We start from the raw sequence: 19,262 nt of genomic DNA, 5'->3' as shown, positions 1-19,262 counted from the left end.
AACAGCCACTCTTCCTGCTAGTAAACATGTTTTCACTGGAGGCGCTGGAAATAAAAGAGACGCTCGAGGTCCTGCTTCCGAGCAGAGGAGTGTGAAGTGATTTCTCAGAATTCAAATTCACCAGACCAGACCTTTTTTGTTTTTTTTAATCAGAATTACAGCCATCTTTCATTCATACTGTCCCCATTCCTTCATGTCCAACAGAACCTGTTTGGACATCTGATTAGGATGCCTCCAGGCACCTCCCTTTGAAGGTTTCCGGGCATGTCCAAGCGGCAACCTGACCCCGGGACGAGTGAATGAATGGATGGATGGATGGATGGATGGATGGTGCTATTTATGAAAAAGAAAACTCCCACGAAAAGCATTATTACAATTAGAAAGAAGCTCCATTCTCCATCGACGTGAGTTGGAGCTCATGCGACCAGCCACAATGGTGCGTAAGTTAAAAATATATTGTATTGTATTTGTATTTATATTTATATCCTCCTGGGACCCAGCCCGCCAGTTAGGATGTCATCTGTAATGGACAAATGTCCACTACAGAGGACATGCTAACTGGCTGGGTCTCAGGAGGATATTTATATTTATATTTTCACCTATTTTGTGTTCTTTTTCCATTTAATATTGTTTTTATCTTTATTCTGTTCAATGCAAACATTTTTATTTTGAATATTTCTATTTTTTATTTTCTCTAATTCATTCAATTAACCTGGAACCAGAATTTATTTGGGGATAAATAAAGTTCTTGTTTTGTCTTATCTTATGAAACTCTAAATCAAGACTTCCTGAATTATTCTGTAATCTGGTCTGCAACAACCTCAGCTCGGCTCCCTAGCCCCACCGGCCTTTCTGAGGCATGCCACGTCATGATTGATGTCTGTAATGAAGTCTAGAGCTGGTGCTGGAACAGGAATCTGAGGTATGTCCATCAGAGCTGCAGCGATGCTCCTTCCATTCCTCTATAAGTAGAGATCTTAGCTCATAAGATTGCTGGGCGCTTATGTTATTCTCCTTTTTATAGCAGTCCGCTCCCACCCTTCTCCGCTGGTCTTAACTGTAACTCACATTGTTTAAGGACTCACAATATTCCTGCTATTATGCCCCCATACATCTCCGTGACATGGCCCCTGACTCATTATCTGGTCAGATGGTCTGAGATAAAACTGAATCAGAGGAGCTCAAAGGAGGAGCTTTTCCCCCCTATAGAGGAAAACTCCTCAGAATGACAGAATATTGTAGCTTGTCGGTCCGCTTGATGTTACAGTTCACTAAGAAGAAACGTGCGTGAAGTTTCTAGTCCAGAAAACGCTCCGACAACAAAACAGTGTTGAGACATCCTGGTAACAAACCATGAAGACTTGTTTTGAAATGAATGTGTCGATGAGATGAGCACAAAACATTTGCTTTACCGGAAGCATGGAAAAGCCTTGAACGCCCCTTCTAGGAAAAAAGCCAGTGCTTTCTTCCATAATTTACTGCAGTTTCTTTGAATGAGACAGCAATGCTGTGCTAACCAGCTGCCGGCTGAGGCATCGTATTTAGCACACAGACGTATAGCGTGATATAGATCTTACCATGAAGCGTCGTATTGCCGCCAAAAATTATGTTTTGTAAATATAGCAAAGAGGCGAAACAAACACAAGGCAGCGGCTCCTTTGGGCTTTGGTCGTCGTGACAAAGAGACGTTAATCGTGTTGTCTTCTACTTTGGCTTGTTGCTTTCATTTCCAAAAGAAAAAGTCTAATATAATAAAACTCATGCGAGTGAAAAGATTAAAATCAGACTGAGGGAGGGAGGAAGTCAGAGTCGTAGTCAACATGTATTTATAGAATGTTTTATTATAAATACTGAAGTATACACATCTAGAAATGTCCTGATGAAATACATCAGCCGTGGTTTCATGGTGACCATTCAGAAGCACTACACATCATTCTTTCTCCTCATTGGCCAAGAGCTTCTTTTCTTAAGAAACCCACTAAAACCTGCTTCAGAAAAAAACAAAGCTGGGAACAAAGGTCGAGGCGGCGGCTCCTGCTACTTAGAGACGTGTGATCTGGATAAGCTGTTTTCGTTGTTGCACGTCCTCCTGGTTGTTATTACTGTATAATCTTTATAAACACCAACCAGAATAGACTATTTGGCAGCACTACAGCAAGACACAACCACCGGTAAGAGCATTAGAGTTCCCGGAGAAGGTAGAAAAAAATCACGTATTAACATCGAATGCTTTCACAAAGAACGTTGGAGATATAAAAACATGATCAATCTTAAATAAATCTTTAGAACTCCCGTTTTGCAAGCATTTTTTTCTTACGTTTTTGTTGCAGTTATGAGGAACATTTTTGCTCACAGTCTCCCGCTTGTGTCCACATTTCATGTCCTTGTAGAAAATTATGCTACTTCAGTTTGTTCCCTGTTTTCCCCACACAGAAGCTTTAAATTGGGAGGCTAGAAGGCCATTTAAATCAATGTCAGCTCAAAGTTAAGATGAGCTGAAACTATATGTACACTGATGCCACGGACATTTTTCAAATTCCCACAGAGTTGCCTGTCTGCATATTTATTCCACCTGAATGGAAGTCGGGATAATTTTCCAGCTAGTTGCTAGAACTACCATTAAGGCTCCGATTAGTTATCTTGCTCAGCAGCGTTGTTCTGCGCGTGCTGGTGTCAGAGTCCTCCTTTTTGTCGTCAGTGTTCGTTTTGACACAGGAGAAGCAGCGCATGAAATCCTGCAGGAGGTGACCACTGAAGATCATGTATATCCACGGGTTGCAGCAGCTGTTGAGGCTGGCAAGGAGGGCTGACAGAGTCACAGCTGTGTTCTCGGACTCTAGAGAGGAAACAAGGAAAGGATGGTAAATCCACTCAACATCTGGTGAAGGTTTGACCACAGAAATGTCTGTTGTATAGAAGAGAATATCTGCTCTTTAAAAAAAACAAAAAACTTTATTGCTGCAAAACACATTCTTTCGAGGCATTTTGAATTTTCGGAAAACATCTGTTGCTGGCATCTTCTCACCCAGAAAGATTCAGACAATTAAATAATCTAAGGAGAGGTTATACCGACCAATTTTCAAGATGAAAATATAATTTAGCATTAGGAAATTGCATTTAGCTTGAAGAGAATGGTGTTGGTGTATCTCAGAGTCACAGCTAATGAGACTCATTGAGGAGAAAAGATGTCTTTCTTTTAAATTTCCTGCAGTAGCTGTAATATTTTAAGAGCTCTTGTCTCTTATAAATAAAGTGACTTGTAAATAAAATATCGATGTAATTTGTTTCTTTGTGTTTACTTATTATTATTTGTACAAAAATCAATCGTATATTTGTTATTGTATGTCAAATTAATCCGTGCGTAAAAGCTGTGCGCACTTTACGCATGTGTTTTTTTTTGTTTTGTTTTTTCCTTTTTTTTGGTGACCGAACAAAAAGTGAAGGTCTGCGTTTTGGACTTTATCAACACTCACCAGCCCACTCGAAGTTTTCATCCCACACTGACCACATCTGGACCGTGAAAAACGGCGCCCAGCACACGATGTAGGCCAGAACGATCACCAGCGTCATTTTCACCGTCCTCAGTTTGGCTCTTGATATTGTTGTAACGCTGCTCACTGAATTCTTCCCGACAAGTTCGTTCTTGCTCGCAGCACCAGCCACCGATGTCATTTTCTTGAATTTGATATTTTTCCAAATGCTGTGGCAGATAAACCCGTAGCACATCACGAGGATGACCACGGGCACGAGGAAGATGCTCACGGTGATCCATGTGATGTACGCTTTGGCGCCCCATGGCTCGATGAAGTGCGCCCAGCAGTCGTAAACGTCCGAGCCGTTCTTGATCTCGCTGAGGGAGAAGATGAAGTATTGCGTGCTGCTGAGCAGCAGGCTGCACATCCACGTGGAGACGATCATGATCAAGGAGCGTTGGGTGGGCTGCTGGAGCGTTTTCAGCGGGTGGCAGATGGCAATGTACCGATCCACAGTCATCATCACCATCATGTATGTGGACGCAAACATCCCCATCACCTGGAGGTGCTTGACGATCCTGCACAGAAAGTCTGGACCACTGAAACGGTAGGTGACCTCCCAGCAGAGCTGCGGCAGCACCTGGAAGAAGGCAACCACCAGGTCCGCCAAGCTCAGGTGTTTGATGAAGAGGTGCATCCGCGACATCTTCTTCTTCGTCTTGTACATCGCCAGCAGGACGCTCACGTTCCCGATGACAGCAACTACGAACGTGATGCTAAGCACCATGATCTCCATCTGGGCGACCTCCTCATTACGCGCGAACGGATCGGAACCGTTGGGGTGGACGGTGTCGTTTCCAGGTGTTCCCATCACGAAGCCATCGGTGGATTTGGGCACCAGAGACTGGTTCCCTCCGCTCAGGAGCAGCGCGGAGTCACTCGTGTGCATGGCACTGCGCCTGTGTGCGCCTGAGCGTCTATGTGGAGCGTCTCTCCAGCCCGTATGTGGAGCGACCTGGTGCTGCAGGCAACAACACTTTGTTGTCTAACTTCTGGCTGCTGTGGCGGCTTTTTAAACTCCCATCAAATTCCAGTCAGAATGTGCGTAACGCAGCTACACTGTAAAAAATAAAGGCTGGAATTAAAATAAATCCAAGTATTTAATGATTAGGTAGCAAGTCATAGATTTTAGAGGAGTAATCCATAATTTTCAGAATTGAAAAGAATATATATATTTTCATAAAATTATAAAATGTTTAGATAACAGTATTTGTGGAATAGTTTCAGAATATTTTAAGAACCCTTCTTGAGATACTCTGTGAGAGTTTCATAATTGTAAGATATTTAATTTCCATACTGTGTTCTTTTATATAAAGTAATTTTTTGAGGTTTCCTCTTACTTTGAAATACAAAACCACTATTTAAAAAACAAATCAATCTACTTTCAAGGCATAATTTTGAGAAAGCTTTTCAATTCTTCTTCTTCTTAATTCTTTTTCGGCTTGTCTCGTCAGGGGTCGCCACATGAAATCAACTTTTTAGAAAACTTCTCAATATGTACTGTGCTTATTTTTATGTCCAGACTGTCATTATAATAATTGACAGGAGTTTTTATTATAATAATTTTCAGGACATCATTAGAGCTTCCATAACTGTATTATAGTGAGGTCCTAAATCACATTTAGTCTCACTCTAGATACCAAACAGACTCCAATGCCTGCATTTTTATTTTATTACCTCCGTCGAGGCTGGGGTTATGCAATGGCCGGTGTCTGTCTGTCTGTCCACCTGTTAGCAAGATATCTCAAAAAGTACTGGATGGATCTGGAAGAAATTTTCAAGACATATTGGGAATGTTACCAGGCACAAATAATTACATTTTGGTGATGATCCAGAGAAGATCCTGAATGGAGCTTCAAAATTTGTTCCTCAATATCTTGGTTGATTATTGACCGATGTTTATAGTATTTGACACAGTCATGTAGGGTGGGGGGGCCTCTGTCTACCGAATTTCATTCTGATCGGATCCAGAATGGAGTCAGTAAAAATATGTAATTTTAACATTGAAAAGCACATTTACAGATTCAAAACTTAGTTAAAAATAACTATCAACTCTGATTCACTTTTACTTTTCATGTCTGGTGTATAAAGATACCAAGAACAATGTAGAACCTTTTGATGATCCAGATCACCATGTGGACGGTGTAAATCCAATTAGGAGGGGAATGAGCTGCTCGGTGGAGGCATGTGCTCTCAGAGTGTTTTTCTAGTTTTTCTATATTGTGTGGATTTGTGAAAGGCTACGGTTGCATACTTTTTGCAGTGTGCTGCCGTACCCTTCCCCATGGCGTCTATAACCTCCAACCACCACAGTCCTGCAGTCGGGCCTTGCAGTAACTTTATACTGTTTCCTCAGAAAGCTGATTTGTTCAGTATAATTTTACTGTTTGAATTTTATTGATTTTATATCCGTGTTCACATTTTTATTGTTTGTGTTTTCTGTATTTCTTTACTGTTTTCATATTATGTACACTGTAAAGCGTCTTTGAGTTTTCAGAAAAGCGCGATATAAATAAAATGTATTATTATTATTATTATAAAAATGTTATTAGTGTTCAGGTTTTTGGGATCACCCAACAGGACCTGAACCTTCCCTCTGACCCCTGTGGTTCAGGGCTTTTTTTTTTTTTACACTGCTTTTGTTCTACACACTGCTGCCTCCATGATCGTTCTGTTTATTGTGCTTCTTTTATTGTTTATTATTGTGCTAGTGATCCATAACATTGTAAATTGTTTAATGAAGTTTCCATTGCAAAAGCAGATCTGACAGCTCTGTGCTAATCGTGAGGAAGGTTATCTTTATCTTGTTCCTCTTCCACTCGCCGTCCAGATCTCATTTCCGATGCTCTGTTAACGAGGAGCACAAACTGTACTGTTCTGATGTTTTCTATAGTATCCAATTAAATGATCAGGATCCATACATGGGCGGTGCTTGGCTATGAATTAATCAGAAGTGACTATATTTATTATTGAACAGGAAGTTATTTCCTGCGCAGCCTCATTTGATAAAGAGAATCATTAAGAAGTACAGTGTCGTTGTCGTCTCCAAGACCAAAAGACGACTTCACTTGTGACTCAATGACAAATATTTAACAGCGGGTTTAACAAATAAACGAACCTCCAAACCTTTAAGATGGAGTCAAACAGTCTAAAGGTGTTGTTGATGTCTCCTTCCCTACCAAGAGGCTTGTAGTTAACAAAAATAGACATGTCTCAGTCTGCTGATAGCAACTGAGTCCTTTAACTCAAATCCAACTCTATTCCTCCTCCTCCTCGTCCTCCTCGCTGTGTTGGATTGGGTCAATCTGCAGCCACTGCAAGCCTCCCATGCAGGTCAAGGTGAACGTTGGATTGGCTTTGTGCGCCAATAGCAGTGTTTACTGCTATTATACAGACTAAATGAAGTTTAGCTCATGTGGAACAAAGCACAGGCTTGGATGCTGTTCAGGATCTCACCGGAGAGCAGCAGGAAGCAGCCGGTGGGCGGTTGGGAGTAGCGGTCCTGAGAGGTCGTCCCACACAGAAGCACAGGGATATCATCAATCAGGCATACGGACTCGACAGCAGAACTTTAGATTGTGTTCAGCAACAATTAGTGTGTATGGGTCCCATGGCCCATGCTCGATGACTCCATGAAGCCGGAATGGCATGGAGCTTGGAAGTTCCCTTAGGTGGACTGAAGATATCTCCAGCAGTCGCACACTGAAGCAGACATTCAGATGTGAATAAAAGATGGCATGTTTTTTCAAACTGTCTTGTAGAAGATGCTTCACTGGACTGACAAACCGCTCTTCAGCCTTCAGCAAAGGGACGAGCGGTCGTTGAAGAAGCGCCCCCCCCCCCTCCGGTGGGTGGTTCCTGATCTGAATGGCTCTCACTGTTAGCTGTGAATATAAACTGTGAGCTGCTAGGACTCAACCGAACTCAAGAGAATAGGGTTTAACTTAAGCCCAAAACTGGAAGCTCTCCATGCACTCTACGGCTGAAAATATCTCCAGAGTTCCTTATGATGTGAGAAAACAGGAAGTCGGGTACCTGGAAACTCTCCTACGGCGTTCTGGAAGACATCTCAGCAGGCGGCTAATTCCTCGTCTGCTTTTGTGTGAAATGGTTATTGAACTAAAAATAAATAAAGGAACACACAGAAACGAAGTTGGAGTCTTCTCCAAAAAATGAACTGTCCCTTTAAGGCTGAGACCCGTGGTAAATAAGGAATAGATTGTTTCATCTCAGGACCGTCCAGGTGCCACCGTTTATACCCAAATATGGACGTTGATGGAGGGGGGGGGGGGGGGGGGGGGGCTAATATATCCTCTCCTGCCAACTTTACTCAAGGGTTTTAAATGTGACTGATCTGCATCCTTCTTTAGCTTTTGTCCTGGAATGCAGCATCACTTTTCCTTTGTCTGCTAAAACCAGACTGCCAGACTAGACCTGATGATTCCTGAGGCCTTCCCTCAGGGTGAATCGGTCAGGCGAGTTGCTCTAAAAAAGATATTATCCTCCTTATCCACCAGCTGGACCACAAGAGAAGCCCGAGGAGGAAGGAGAAAATCACTGTTATAGTAAGGAATACACATTGTACAACAGATTTAGTCATTTGTGTGATTACTTTATTTTCTTAACTGTTTTACCGCTCTTTCAACGACCCAGGCAGACTTTTCACCTGGATACATTTGTCATGAACCCTTGACATCATCACTATATTCTCTAGATGTCTCTGTTCTGTTATTGTTATAGATTGCATCCATGTTACAGAACACGGTTAATTAAATCACGCTGATCTCTTTTGCGAGTAGTCGTTCGTGCCTTTGACCTTTCTGCAGGAAGACTCTTGATAAAACTCACAAAGCCCATTGCCTCCATTTCCTTCCTCGATTCTGCATCTGATTCTTCATTTTTCCTGCACTCGTCTCTTTGATATTGTTGAAGAAATTAAGAGTGGATATCGGACTCAGCAGAACCCGCTAAACAGATTATAGCACATAAAGCAAGATAACGAATTACCGGGTACCCATACAATAATTCTCTGAGGCATCTGCACTGTCTATTGGGCGGGGCTCAACCAATCTAGTTGATCCTTTGTAACTCCTGCCAGAGAATCATTTCAGTGGCAGGCATGGGAATTTAAACCTTCTCTTTGCTCTGCCGCACCACGTTCTTATCTGTGCAAGAGGAAAGCCGACCAGTGAAGGCATCTGGCCCTCTGACGTCGTGCAGCTGGGATTCCCAAAGCATCATAATGAGAAGCTGATGAGAGGCAGCAGCATTGGGCTCTGTTCCGTGGGAAAGTGCATGAGGGAAGCAGCAAAATAACCTACAATTAATTCTAGTGTAATTACTGTAGCATTTGCTCTAATCATGCTTTGCCTCTTATTTCACATTAAATCAAGACCTCCGACATCGTAAAAATAAACCCGAGACTCTTATCCCAGAACGAATACCAACATTTTATTCAGATTCAACCAACATTTCTCGTCTGTGAGCGGTTAAATATTAGTTAGCTTCATGTCAGAATCTAAAAATTCACCAAACAGAAAGATAAATATCTGTCGATTCACTCATTCTCTGCTCTGTTCAATGCCAAAGAGAAGTCAGGCAAAGAGCTTCGCGGCAAAACTGGACTGCAGCCTCCTAAATCTACCAGAGAGGATGAGAACTTTGTGTGGTGTTTTGTGTCTTCAGGTGTTTTGTGTGTCCGTCCAGCGCGCCGCTGTGATTGGTGGAACACCTCTGCCGGCCGATGACTGAAGCGTCTGGTCTCAAACTTCTCTACCTCTTTTCACGCTTGCGTTTTGCCTTGCTGACGATGTTGCATGGTCGGCTGCTGATTTGAGAGAAAGCTTTTTTTTGGGAAGGGGGTGTCATGCCTGGTCAGTGTGGAGGGGGGGGGGGGCAAACCTCTGGTCAGTGTCAGAAGCTCGATACATGGAGATTGGTTAACCTCGGCTTGTTGGCAGAAGGGCAGCAAGGCACGTTGTTTATTTTATCTGACATTCTACATGATATAAACCTATGTAGAATGTGTATATCACGCACACACACACACACTGATGGAGTCTGAACCAAGTTGTTGTTTTGGTCACAGTCAATTTCAGATCCACTTAGACCACGAGATAACCTTTGATGACATGCCCACATCCTGCTGACATCATCAGTTTTGACAGAATTTAGTCCCGGTCATCATGAAAAGAAAAATCATCCTCATTTGCAAAGGAAGTGTTTTATTATTTTGTGTGCTGCAGCTTCCTCTTCTTCATCCTCGCTTTGTTGCTGCGGCTCATTTTTTAGTTCTTGTGTTTGTTTCTCTTCTTCTTTTTGTATATTTATTACACAATCTTGGTGTGGTCAGTCCAAAAGTCTCAAACAATCAAAGAAGATTAATAAAAGGTACTAAAAACAGTTCTCCTTTACTGCCATCCCGACGCAGGCGGCTCAGCTCCAATGGGCTCCTGCTCTGGTCTCCCTTAACAGGATGTCCAGGAACCAGCTTATCATGTTTGTCCCGACATTCCAGACCTGAATAATAAAGCGAGGGGGTTAGGGATGTAAAGTGTGGCACTGCCAATATATATTTATAGATGTATGTTTTGATTTAACTATAAATATATGCTTATTTAACTGCTAGAAGGAGAACTGGACTCTGATAAGGTCAGAGAAGTATCCCCACCAAGGAAATATTATGATTCAAAATATCTGCATTAGTGTCTACACCCACACACACATATATGCAAACGACTTCCTTTTTGTCAGTTAATAATTAAAAGCCTGGAGGACATGAATGCGGTCTGAAGTCCACGTTCATACAGTGAAACAGTCAGAAGTCAATCGGTCGTCCAGATTGATCCTGAGGCCCCACCAGTCGGAGAAAAGGATTTCACTATGCGAACATAAATGTGCATGTGGATTGGATGATGACAGAGGTGAGTCGTGCATCACTAGTGTGTGTGTGTGAGTGTGTGAGCATTATGACGTGACTAATGGGTGCACATTCAAAGAGTGCAGGTATTTTGTGGTTGATGTGTCTGCAGGAAAAAAAACCACAGCTCTCCTAGACGCCATAATAATTGCTACTGAAACCTAAATTAACCATGTGACCTCTTCATGTCAATCATGTTGCTCCATCTGGAGTCGTTTGCCATCTGTTTACCCTCCATCCCTTCGAACGCAGCCTGTGGAAGAAAAATGTTGCAATTAACGCCACTGAAATTCAAAGAAAAACAGCAGCGAGTGTGACGCACATTTCAGAGCTAATTGGCTGAACGGCAGCGTTTCCAGCTCGGGGGCTCGTAGGGAATGGGGGCATCGATCTGAAAGCAGGAGGCATAAACGGCTGCTTGGATATTCACACGTATGAATGCGGCAATGCTGGGAGTAGAGCGTTAATAGAACCGAGGGAACCAGATGTCATTGTGATGTCATTACAAGATTAGACAGGTAATTCTCATTATGGCGCTGGCTCCTCTATGGAGGCGCATATAGAGATTTCAGACAGGAGGCACCGTTTAACCCGAAGGCTAATGTCCTGATTCAGTCATAATTGAATTTCGGTCATACGAGGACATTTTCACTCCTAGCCGGGGCTTGGTGGACGGTGTGCGAAGTGAATCGCAGACGTCACCACAGCGATATGTAATTTAGGCAAGGTTTATATTTCCAGCAGCCTTTCTTTAGGACCTCTTAGGCCTCAGCATCCAGCCTGCTTCATATCCTGTCGTTGTGTGTCGTAAAGGACAGCAAATATTGACCCCTGTTCGGTGGAACATGGGGTCATCTCACACCCATCTCAGACCGGACTGTTTCTAAAAATGCGGCATCAGAGGGAAAAGGTCAACAAAAGATTGTCTAAAGAGCAGAAGATGAGAGAATCCATTCAATTTATTCCTGATGTAAGACTTTATATAATTAAACATTATTATTTAATCCAACATTCTACATAGATTGCACTCATCAAAATATTGTATTTCTAAATACTGTCAAACCTTCCCTGTGAGCTCATATGTTTGAGTGAAAATCTGTCGGCTTTCTGCTGTTCTCGACCTTAACCTCTGACTTTTCACTTTATTAACTTTAATGTCCCCCCAAATCCATAAATCCATCCTCATGACAGTAACTTCCAAACAGGCAGACATTGTCGACTTCACAGCTCTGCCAGCCCGCCTCCTTCTCTGATTGGCTAACAGTTGTGATGTTCTCTCTCTATACACAGGACTTGAGAAGCACTATTTATTGCTTCATGTAGATATTTTTTTATATTTATTGTTTCACATCTACCCATTTTTCATTGGTTATTCTTGCTGCTGTTGCCGGGGGGGTGGTTGTCAGGCTGTTGGTGGGAATGACCGGTAATTATTGAAGAAACGTCTGTAAGAAAAAATAAGTTTTGGTATAAATACCAAGAGCACAAATGGCAATAAAAGCATCCAAAAGCAATTCAAGACAGACACGTGTTCTGCTCTGTTCAGCATCACTGTGTCAAGGCTGTTGTTGCTATGCAACAGGAGTTGGACTCAAGTGCAGATGACAGTAGAGGTAGCAGGCTGGTGTTTATATGCAAGAAACTAGAGCCTGAAGAGGAAGAGGAGATCAGGTGAGGAAGAGCAGAACGGTGAGGGACTTAAACAGTGATCCCAGCTGGGACGCTTGGGTCCTTTATCTTCAAGAGAAATGATCCAATAAAGATTAGTCAGCGGGACCCATCCATGCTGGACTCAGGGCCCTATTAGGCTCTGATGTATGGAAAGCTGAGGGGGCTTTCTTCATGAACGCTCCATCCTCTGCCAGCCGACAGTAAAAAAAAACAATTTAGTGGAGAGGAAATCAGGGTTTCTGGCTTTTGCTCAGATATGAGTCATTACGGCGAAATAAAAACATAATGTTGGCGCTCTGGGCCTGGAGGCTGCAATAAACACATGAAAATAAGAAAAGGCTTATTTTACATTTTATAGTCGGCTTCAGACTGGCGACCACTGCTGACCTTCTGTTCGGAGCAAACTCCCGAGGGAGCAGAGCAGCTCTAACCACGTAATGTAACGGGGGTGGTCTGGATGCATTCAGGATGGAGGAGCTGCTGAACACCCCCCCGTTCACCCCAACAAGGAAATCAACGTTACAGAGCCGAGGTCAGAACATCCACTGTGTGTTATGAGCAGTCGGGTTCAGCTCGGCTCTGCTGTTTGTGCATTTTAACAGATAAGACGGGGTTGACAGCTTGACACCCAGCACCATGTTGTTGAAGGAGCCAGCCATTCCTGGAACTTGTGTAAAAGGAGTGGTCAGAGGAAAGCAACCAAACCTTTGTCATGCAAGTTTGTTCGTCCGCAAGATACCGTAAAACGCTGGTAAAAAGATTTCAGTTAAACTATCGGGATGGATTTTGAGCCAAGAGGGAGTTGATTGGGATGGAGATGGAGATGGAGATGGAGATGGGTTCGGGTATGGATGCAGATTCTGTTCAGCATCACTGAAGTGGGGATTTGATCAGAGAAAAAAAAAAGCATCTCCACCTCTTTCTGCCTGAAGACCAGAGTCTCTTTCAAAAAGCGCTCTGATCAAATAAACCTAGTTTATTTTATTTAGTCTCACTCATTTTCCATTTGATTTCCTCTATTGAATTTGCTGTTGTTCATATAATAGACACCATGGCAACGCTGACCTGACTGAGAAGAGATGGTTAAACGCTCTCTGTTGCTCTGCTTTATAATTAGACTTTATAAAAATATATCAGTCAAAAAAAAGGTTTAACAAAATCCACCTCTTCTTCCTGAAAAAGACGTTATCTAGGACGGAAGTCGACTTATATAACGTCTTTTTCTATGGCCGCTGACGCCGACATGTATGCTCCTCACATCAGCTGATCGTCTCTTTGACATTTTTTTTTGGCTCCTTTATGTTTGAATTCTTTGCAGGTTTTGCGTCTTCATTGATCGGTTGTTGTTCTGCTTGAGGCCAGTGGTCCAGATGGACCACCGGGTTCAGACGGGATCCGGGACACTCGTGTTTATTCTCCTATGTCCAGAACATAATCTACTTGCTGTTACGTGTCTGATAATGAAACAAAGGCCTGTTTGATCTTGGTAGCTAAATGCTATGACAGCTAATGTGTGCATCTGTTTGTGTCCACTCAGCACTGGTGAAAGAGTTGTGTAAACACGTCATAGATATCAGTGTTGACACTGGGATTACGCGCAGATATGAAACAGGTCAGGTGGTGACGGCCGAGCCGGAAACAGACATCTAGGCTCATTCAGTGTAGATGTCATGGAAACAGCAGGACCGCCATGCACGTAAAAATAAATACTTTATCAATTATTGTTTATGGTTTAATAGCATGAGGTCAACATCTTTGTAGTCCTAATTGTAATGAATCTGCCAGTGTTTAATAGGTAAATCAAGCGACTGAATTATCTAGTCGTCATCTCTAAGCCTCGGTTACAAGATGACGTGTTATTATCGGATGTCCGTCGCCACCGGCTTTGCAGCTTAGATTCCTTTGTCTTTCAGCAGAATCATTAGGTGTCCCATTTCCCCAAATGGAAAGTTTCCTCTCACCTCTAATCAAATTCTACCTCAGCACTCAGAACTATAACCTGCGCTTTCCCTCTGTCCTAAAAGTTAAACCTTTAAGTATCTATTTATCTATCTATCTATCTACCTATCTATCTATCTATCTATCCATCTATCCATCTATCTATCTATCCATCTATCCATCTATCCATCTATCCATCTATCCATCTATCCATCTATCCATCTATCCATCCATCCATCCATCCATCCATCCATCCATCCATCCATCCATCCATCCATCCATCCATCCATCCATCCATCCATCCATCCATCCATCCATCCATCCCTCCCTCTCTCCCTCCCTCCTCAGGTTGTCCAGCTGTACGTTTCACTATGATTCCATCCTTGATGATGTCACCGTTATTTCACGCTAGAACACTTCTCATCCCAGAGAAAATGACCTGCCGTTGTTCCTGAAGACTGTCGGATGTTAAACCATCAGAATAAAATGCATCAATGAAATGCAAACACGTCTCAGTGAAAGTACGAGACATTTATACGAATGTGGACGTCCCTCTATTGTTTACAAACCAGGAGGTTCATATGTCCTTTTTCTTCATCACAAGAAGTTGTTGTTGTCTGGCCTCATATTTGTTGATTGTCATCACTGAAGCAGAACAAATACCGGTACAGTGTGAACCAATGTTCAGGGTCCAATGAGCTCATAAAGCATCTGTTTCCATTCGGTCTTTGTTCCTGGATGCATTAATGATGAGTGTTCCGCCCACTCAGGTATTTGACGGCTTCTCATTTGCCGTCCTCAGTGGGATTATTAGTGTTCATTTGTTCCCTGTTTGTTGTTTGCCTTTTATTAATAATGGATGTTGTGTGACAAAACAGCAGAACGAAAACCAGACGCAGACGGACCCTCGTCTCCCCGAGAGTCGCTCTGATGATCCAATCTGTTTTCATTATGCTTCCAGCACGAGGGCGAAGCTTGCATGTTTCAAAAGTTCTTTTATTCGTCTTCACCGAGTCGTTTTGACAGTTGCCGTATTTCAAGAGATCTGTAGACGAGTCTGATTTTATATACAAACAAATATATAAAGTTATGAACATGATCATTCAATTGGTCGAACAGATAAGGATAGAGAGTCATTGAGGGACCACAGATCCAGCGGGCCTGCAGCATAAGCAACAGGATGTGCAACACGTGCTGAGAAACGCAGGCATGAGAGAGAGACAAGCTGCAGAGTGAGTTCACACAGACAACAACGCTTATTGATCAGTGATATCAACCCTACCGGGAAAAGAAGCATGTATCGCACGTTCCAATTTTCACGGTTATAAGAATGTTATTCTCAAACCCATGTCGGTTTTCATGCACTGTTTGACAGAAATCATTGATAAATGTCTTCAGGTTTGTTGGAAAAGCTCTGCAGCAAAATATTGTCTTGAATCATTTACCGCTGAGAGACGCGAGAACCTTCATCTCATCCAGATTGTTTGCTCTTGGCCAAATTTCCCCTTCTGTCATCGGCCTTTGTTCTGTTCCCAGATCTGTTATTAACCAGGAATGAATGGCAATGCTTGTTTTTTTCTATGTCGTCTAAATTTAATATCTAATTCTAAAGTAAGCAATTAGAATAATCGTAAAGCTTTATTTGGGCAGAGTTTCCTGGGATTGGATGTTGTTGTACAGTTACACAACCGACCAGTCCCTTAAACCCCGGCGTGAACAGCGGATATCCAGTCCTGGCAGCGGCAACGCAGCAGGCCTTTCAAGCTTGAAATTGCACCAGATGTTGCAGTGCTGCTCATCAGGACGACGCGCTGTTTTGAAGAGTGTGTTCATCAAGGCAAAAACACAAACGCACACAAACGAGTGTGCGGAAAGCATGAAATGGCATTCCTCTCCCTGTCCATGCGAAGGGCGTTAGAGCGTGAGTAGAAGCGTTATCAGACAAGGTTATCAATAACCATGAACACATTTAGTGTGTGTTTTTAAGGAAAGCATTTATGGCGCGTGTTTGTGGAGTTTTGGGTCGGGTGGTTTGTATCAAAAGAAAACAACTTTCTATTTAACTTTAAATTGGAATTTACTCAGTAGCAAAGACAGAACCGTAAATAACTGTTTCAGCTAGGCTAGAAGTCCAGCTGAAACAGGCTGCAGCCCTGCCCATTACGACTATCTTTGTCATGATATTTTTCTTTTTTTTCCCCGCTTTAACAAGCTCAGACAGTAAAATTGGGATGGGTGAGAGGAAACCTGTAGACATCTCCTATAGACTCTGACCTGCGTCCGGTTTAATGCTCTGCGCTGCGTCTCACACCAGCAGCATGCCGTGCTGCCAGGAGGTCTTTCTGCATGTGGACATCGTCTGTAGATGGACAGAAGATCTGCTCTCCTCTTCCTTGGCAGTCACATGAAAATAGTCTCAGGAGATGAAATGGACACCGCCTCTTCAGCCGTAGTCCCTCGTTCTTAATCCCAGTCGGATTGAGCATCATTCCAGATGAGCTGCATCCTACTCAGTTGTTCTACCACACTTTAACCTCATTGAGATGATATTTGAACTCTGATGAGCACGTGCAGACGGGTAAAGTGGTTTCAGCGGGTTTGAACTCAGTCTTTCTGGCTCTCCTCTCCATGTCTGAAATGTAATGTAGATTTATTAATATACTGAACGTTTGCCGAGTGAATCCTGGATTCTGTCTCTGCGTTGCTCAATTCTCCTGCTGCAGATCGAGTTCTGAAGAGGTCGAGACCAAAGGTCAACGAAAGTGTCGTCACTGATGATAAATGTGTTTGTCTGGGGGTAATGCTCGATGCTGCTGCTGCAGCAATAAGGTCCACATTCTATTTCTGAGAAGATGGCGATGCTCTTTGCTTTTCTCCTTCTTGAACCGGTACCAGAAACAGGAGATCTATTCATTCACAGCTGCAGTAAGAACATCTTTACCAAGTCTCTGGTAACTTTATGACCTCTACAGCATTTAGCAATGTTTTCCAAGAATGATTGTACTTTTGATTTATTTGATTAATTTATTTATTTTTTAATCTCTGACAAGGTTTGAGCTTTTACTCATGATGCAGCCAAAATGTGAAATTGCTCCAAACATAATATTTAATCAATTTAATCTGGAAAATGTTATTGCAACAATATTTCAATATTTGAGTCAGGTCATCAGTTCATGGAGCTTCATCAAGCGATCATGCCTCTGGAAGTATCATCAGGGATACACTAGCTGTTATTAGAATCCTAATTTAGCTCCTGCTCCAGTGCCAATATCCTCCCGGTACAGAAGGAACACTGAATGATCTAAGCGTACACCGCCTGGTCCAGAATAGGTGTCTTTTGATTGGCTGAACTGAACAGCAGAACCAACGGTCTGGGTAGTAAAAGGCACCTCTGCAGCACCGGGTTGATGTTTTGTTCCAGACACCCAACCTACATAGTTTAAATGCTTTCATTCAGGTGAGTAAAACAAATCAATGGTTCAGTTAGCTGTTAGCAACAAGCATCAGATAATGTGGAGAAGAAGTCATTTTAAGCAAGGTAAGAAACATATTTTGCCAGAGTTCGTTATAAAATAATAACAATAAACCTTTCAGTGGATGTGCTATGAGTTTATGATGGATTTGATCACGAGGAAACATCCACCAGTGTCTGTCCATGGGTTACATATCCACTGTGGGCAGCTCCATTTCACTAGCTCTTGCTACAGCTGCAGCACCAGAGGACCGTCGGGATCCATACGAGACACGCTCCACACCCACCGACCTCCTGCTGCCTCAGTGCTCAGCAGTGAGAGGATTATTGATCACTGTGGGGGGGGGTTGTTTTCTGTGTGCCTGTGAAGACGTGCTCCTCAGGGTTCCTCAGAAAAGCTCAGCCAATCGATGCTGCCGATGCGTCCGGTGTCTGGCCTATGAGAGGAGCTAGTTTACTTTTAAAATGTGTTTGCCCTGATGATGGGCTTCTGCGTCTTCACAGTATTTTTTTACAGCGTAATATTACTTACTTTCCTGAAGTGAAAAAAACATTCCACAGTAGTACTGCATTGGGGGTTGCGCCTTCATAAATACCAGATTGATGTGCCTTTATTAGTTGATATAGTCTGCCCTATAATCTGCTCTAATCTACTCAGGATCCGAACAGACGTGTTAAAATGTTGTAATCCACTCAGATACTGAAAAACAACAACACAACGCACCAAAAGTACGTTATCACCGTAGAACCAAACTGAACAAACCTGTAAATTTGATCCAAAATTCCAGAGCAACAGCGAACCTGCTGTTTGATGCAGGACCAGAGGAACGAGGCTGCCAGCCGACAGGGACGCGACCTCTCAGCGTGTGTCTGGATTATTGGCTGGTCGGATGAGTCACCTTCCTCTCAAACAGAGCTGTGACATTCTCCCGTAATGAAAAAGGAGAGGAGGCTTTGTAGACCCACTATTAGATTCTGTTCATCTTCCTTCGGCTTCATATAAACCCACAAAAACAGCCCTCATCAAGGATTGTAATAGAATTTCAATGTTGAAACTCAACTCTTGTGATTGAGAAGGTGAAGCAGGCGATGTTTGAGTCTGAAAAGGTCCCAGCTATAAAACATACGGCTTCAAAATGCAGTTGCTTGACCTCAAAGCCTTAGTGAACATTTAGGGGTTCTGTCTTTGGGTTTGTCATCCTCATTCTTTAGATGTCAGTTTGCATTGACGTTCCTCATTTAGACCTCAGCCTCTGTCTGGAAACGCTTCCCTCTTCCGCTCTTCCGCTCCAGTTACTTGAGTTGAAGTCACATCGATGGCAATAATATGACATTTCATTATAAGAAAACCTTGTTTGCTCTGTACCGACAGGAGGTGGTGAGAGGAAGATGTCCAAGCATCACGATCTAAAACTTACTTTTTAGGCTCGACCTGATCCGATGCTCTTCAGTGTGTAAAACTATAACTGCTGTACTGTTTCACTTAATGAGTTCTCAGGTTGATCTAAATTCAATCAATTTCCACGGCCATTCAGCGGCATCAGGGATGCTGCCCCTGTGAAAGGAAAGCAAATCACCCCGAATGGTTTTGAGTCAGTAAATTAGAGTGCTGGGCGCAACATCTGGAAAGGATGTTCCTTTTTCTCATCGTTAAATGTGCTGGAACCTTTGGGTTGCAGTCAGGAAGGCACATCAGCAACCAGAGTCCCATCAGCTGTGCGTCGAAAAG

The 19,262-nt window shown here is 42.8% G+C and overlaps 1 protein-coding gene across 1 annotated transcript; it reads right to left on the bottom strand.

The window, feature by feature from the left end:
- Positions 1-2,590: 2,590 nt before the first annotated feature.
- Positions 2,591-4,422, bottom strand: avpr1aa (arginine vasopressin receptor 1Aa). The gene is made up of 2 exons (XM_068738919.1): positions 3,474-4,422; positions 2,591-2,836 (listed from the first exon to the last, which is right to left on the bottom strand). The coding sequence occupies exons 1-2, from the start codon at positions 4,420-4,422 to the stop codon at positions 2,601-2,603; spliced, it is 1,185 nt and encodes a 394-aa protein (XP_068595020.1). The 3' UTR covers positions 2,591-2,600.
- Positions 4,423-19,262: the final 14,840 nt, after the last annotated feature.

Source organism: Brachionichthys hirsutus, chromosome 5, assembly GCF_040956055.1.
Source record: "Brachionichthys hirsutus isolate HB-005 chromosome 5, CSIRO-AGI_Bhir_v1, whole genome shotgun sequence".
NCBI classification, from domain to species: Eukaryota; Metazoa; Chordata; class Actinopteri; order Lophiiformes; family Brachionichthyidae; genus Brachionichthys; species Brachionichthys hirsutus.
This window is presented reverse-complemented; position numbering and strand designations above follow the sequence as displayed.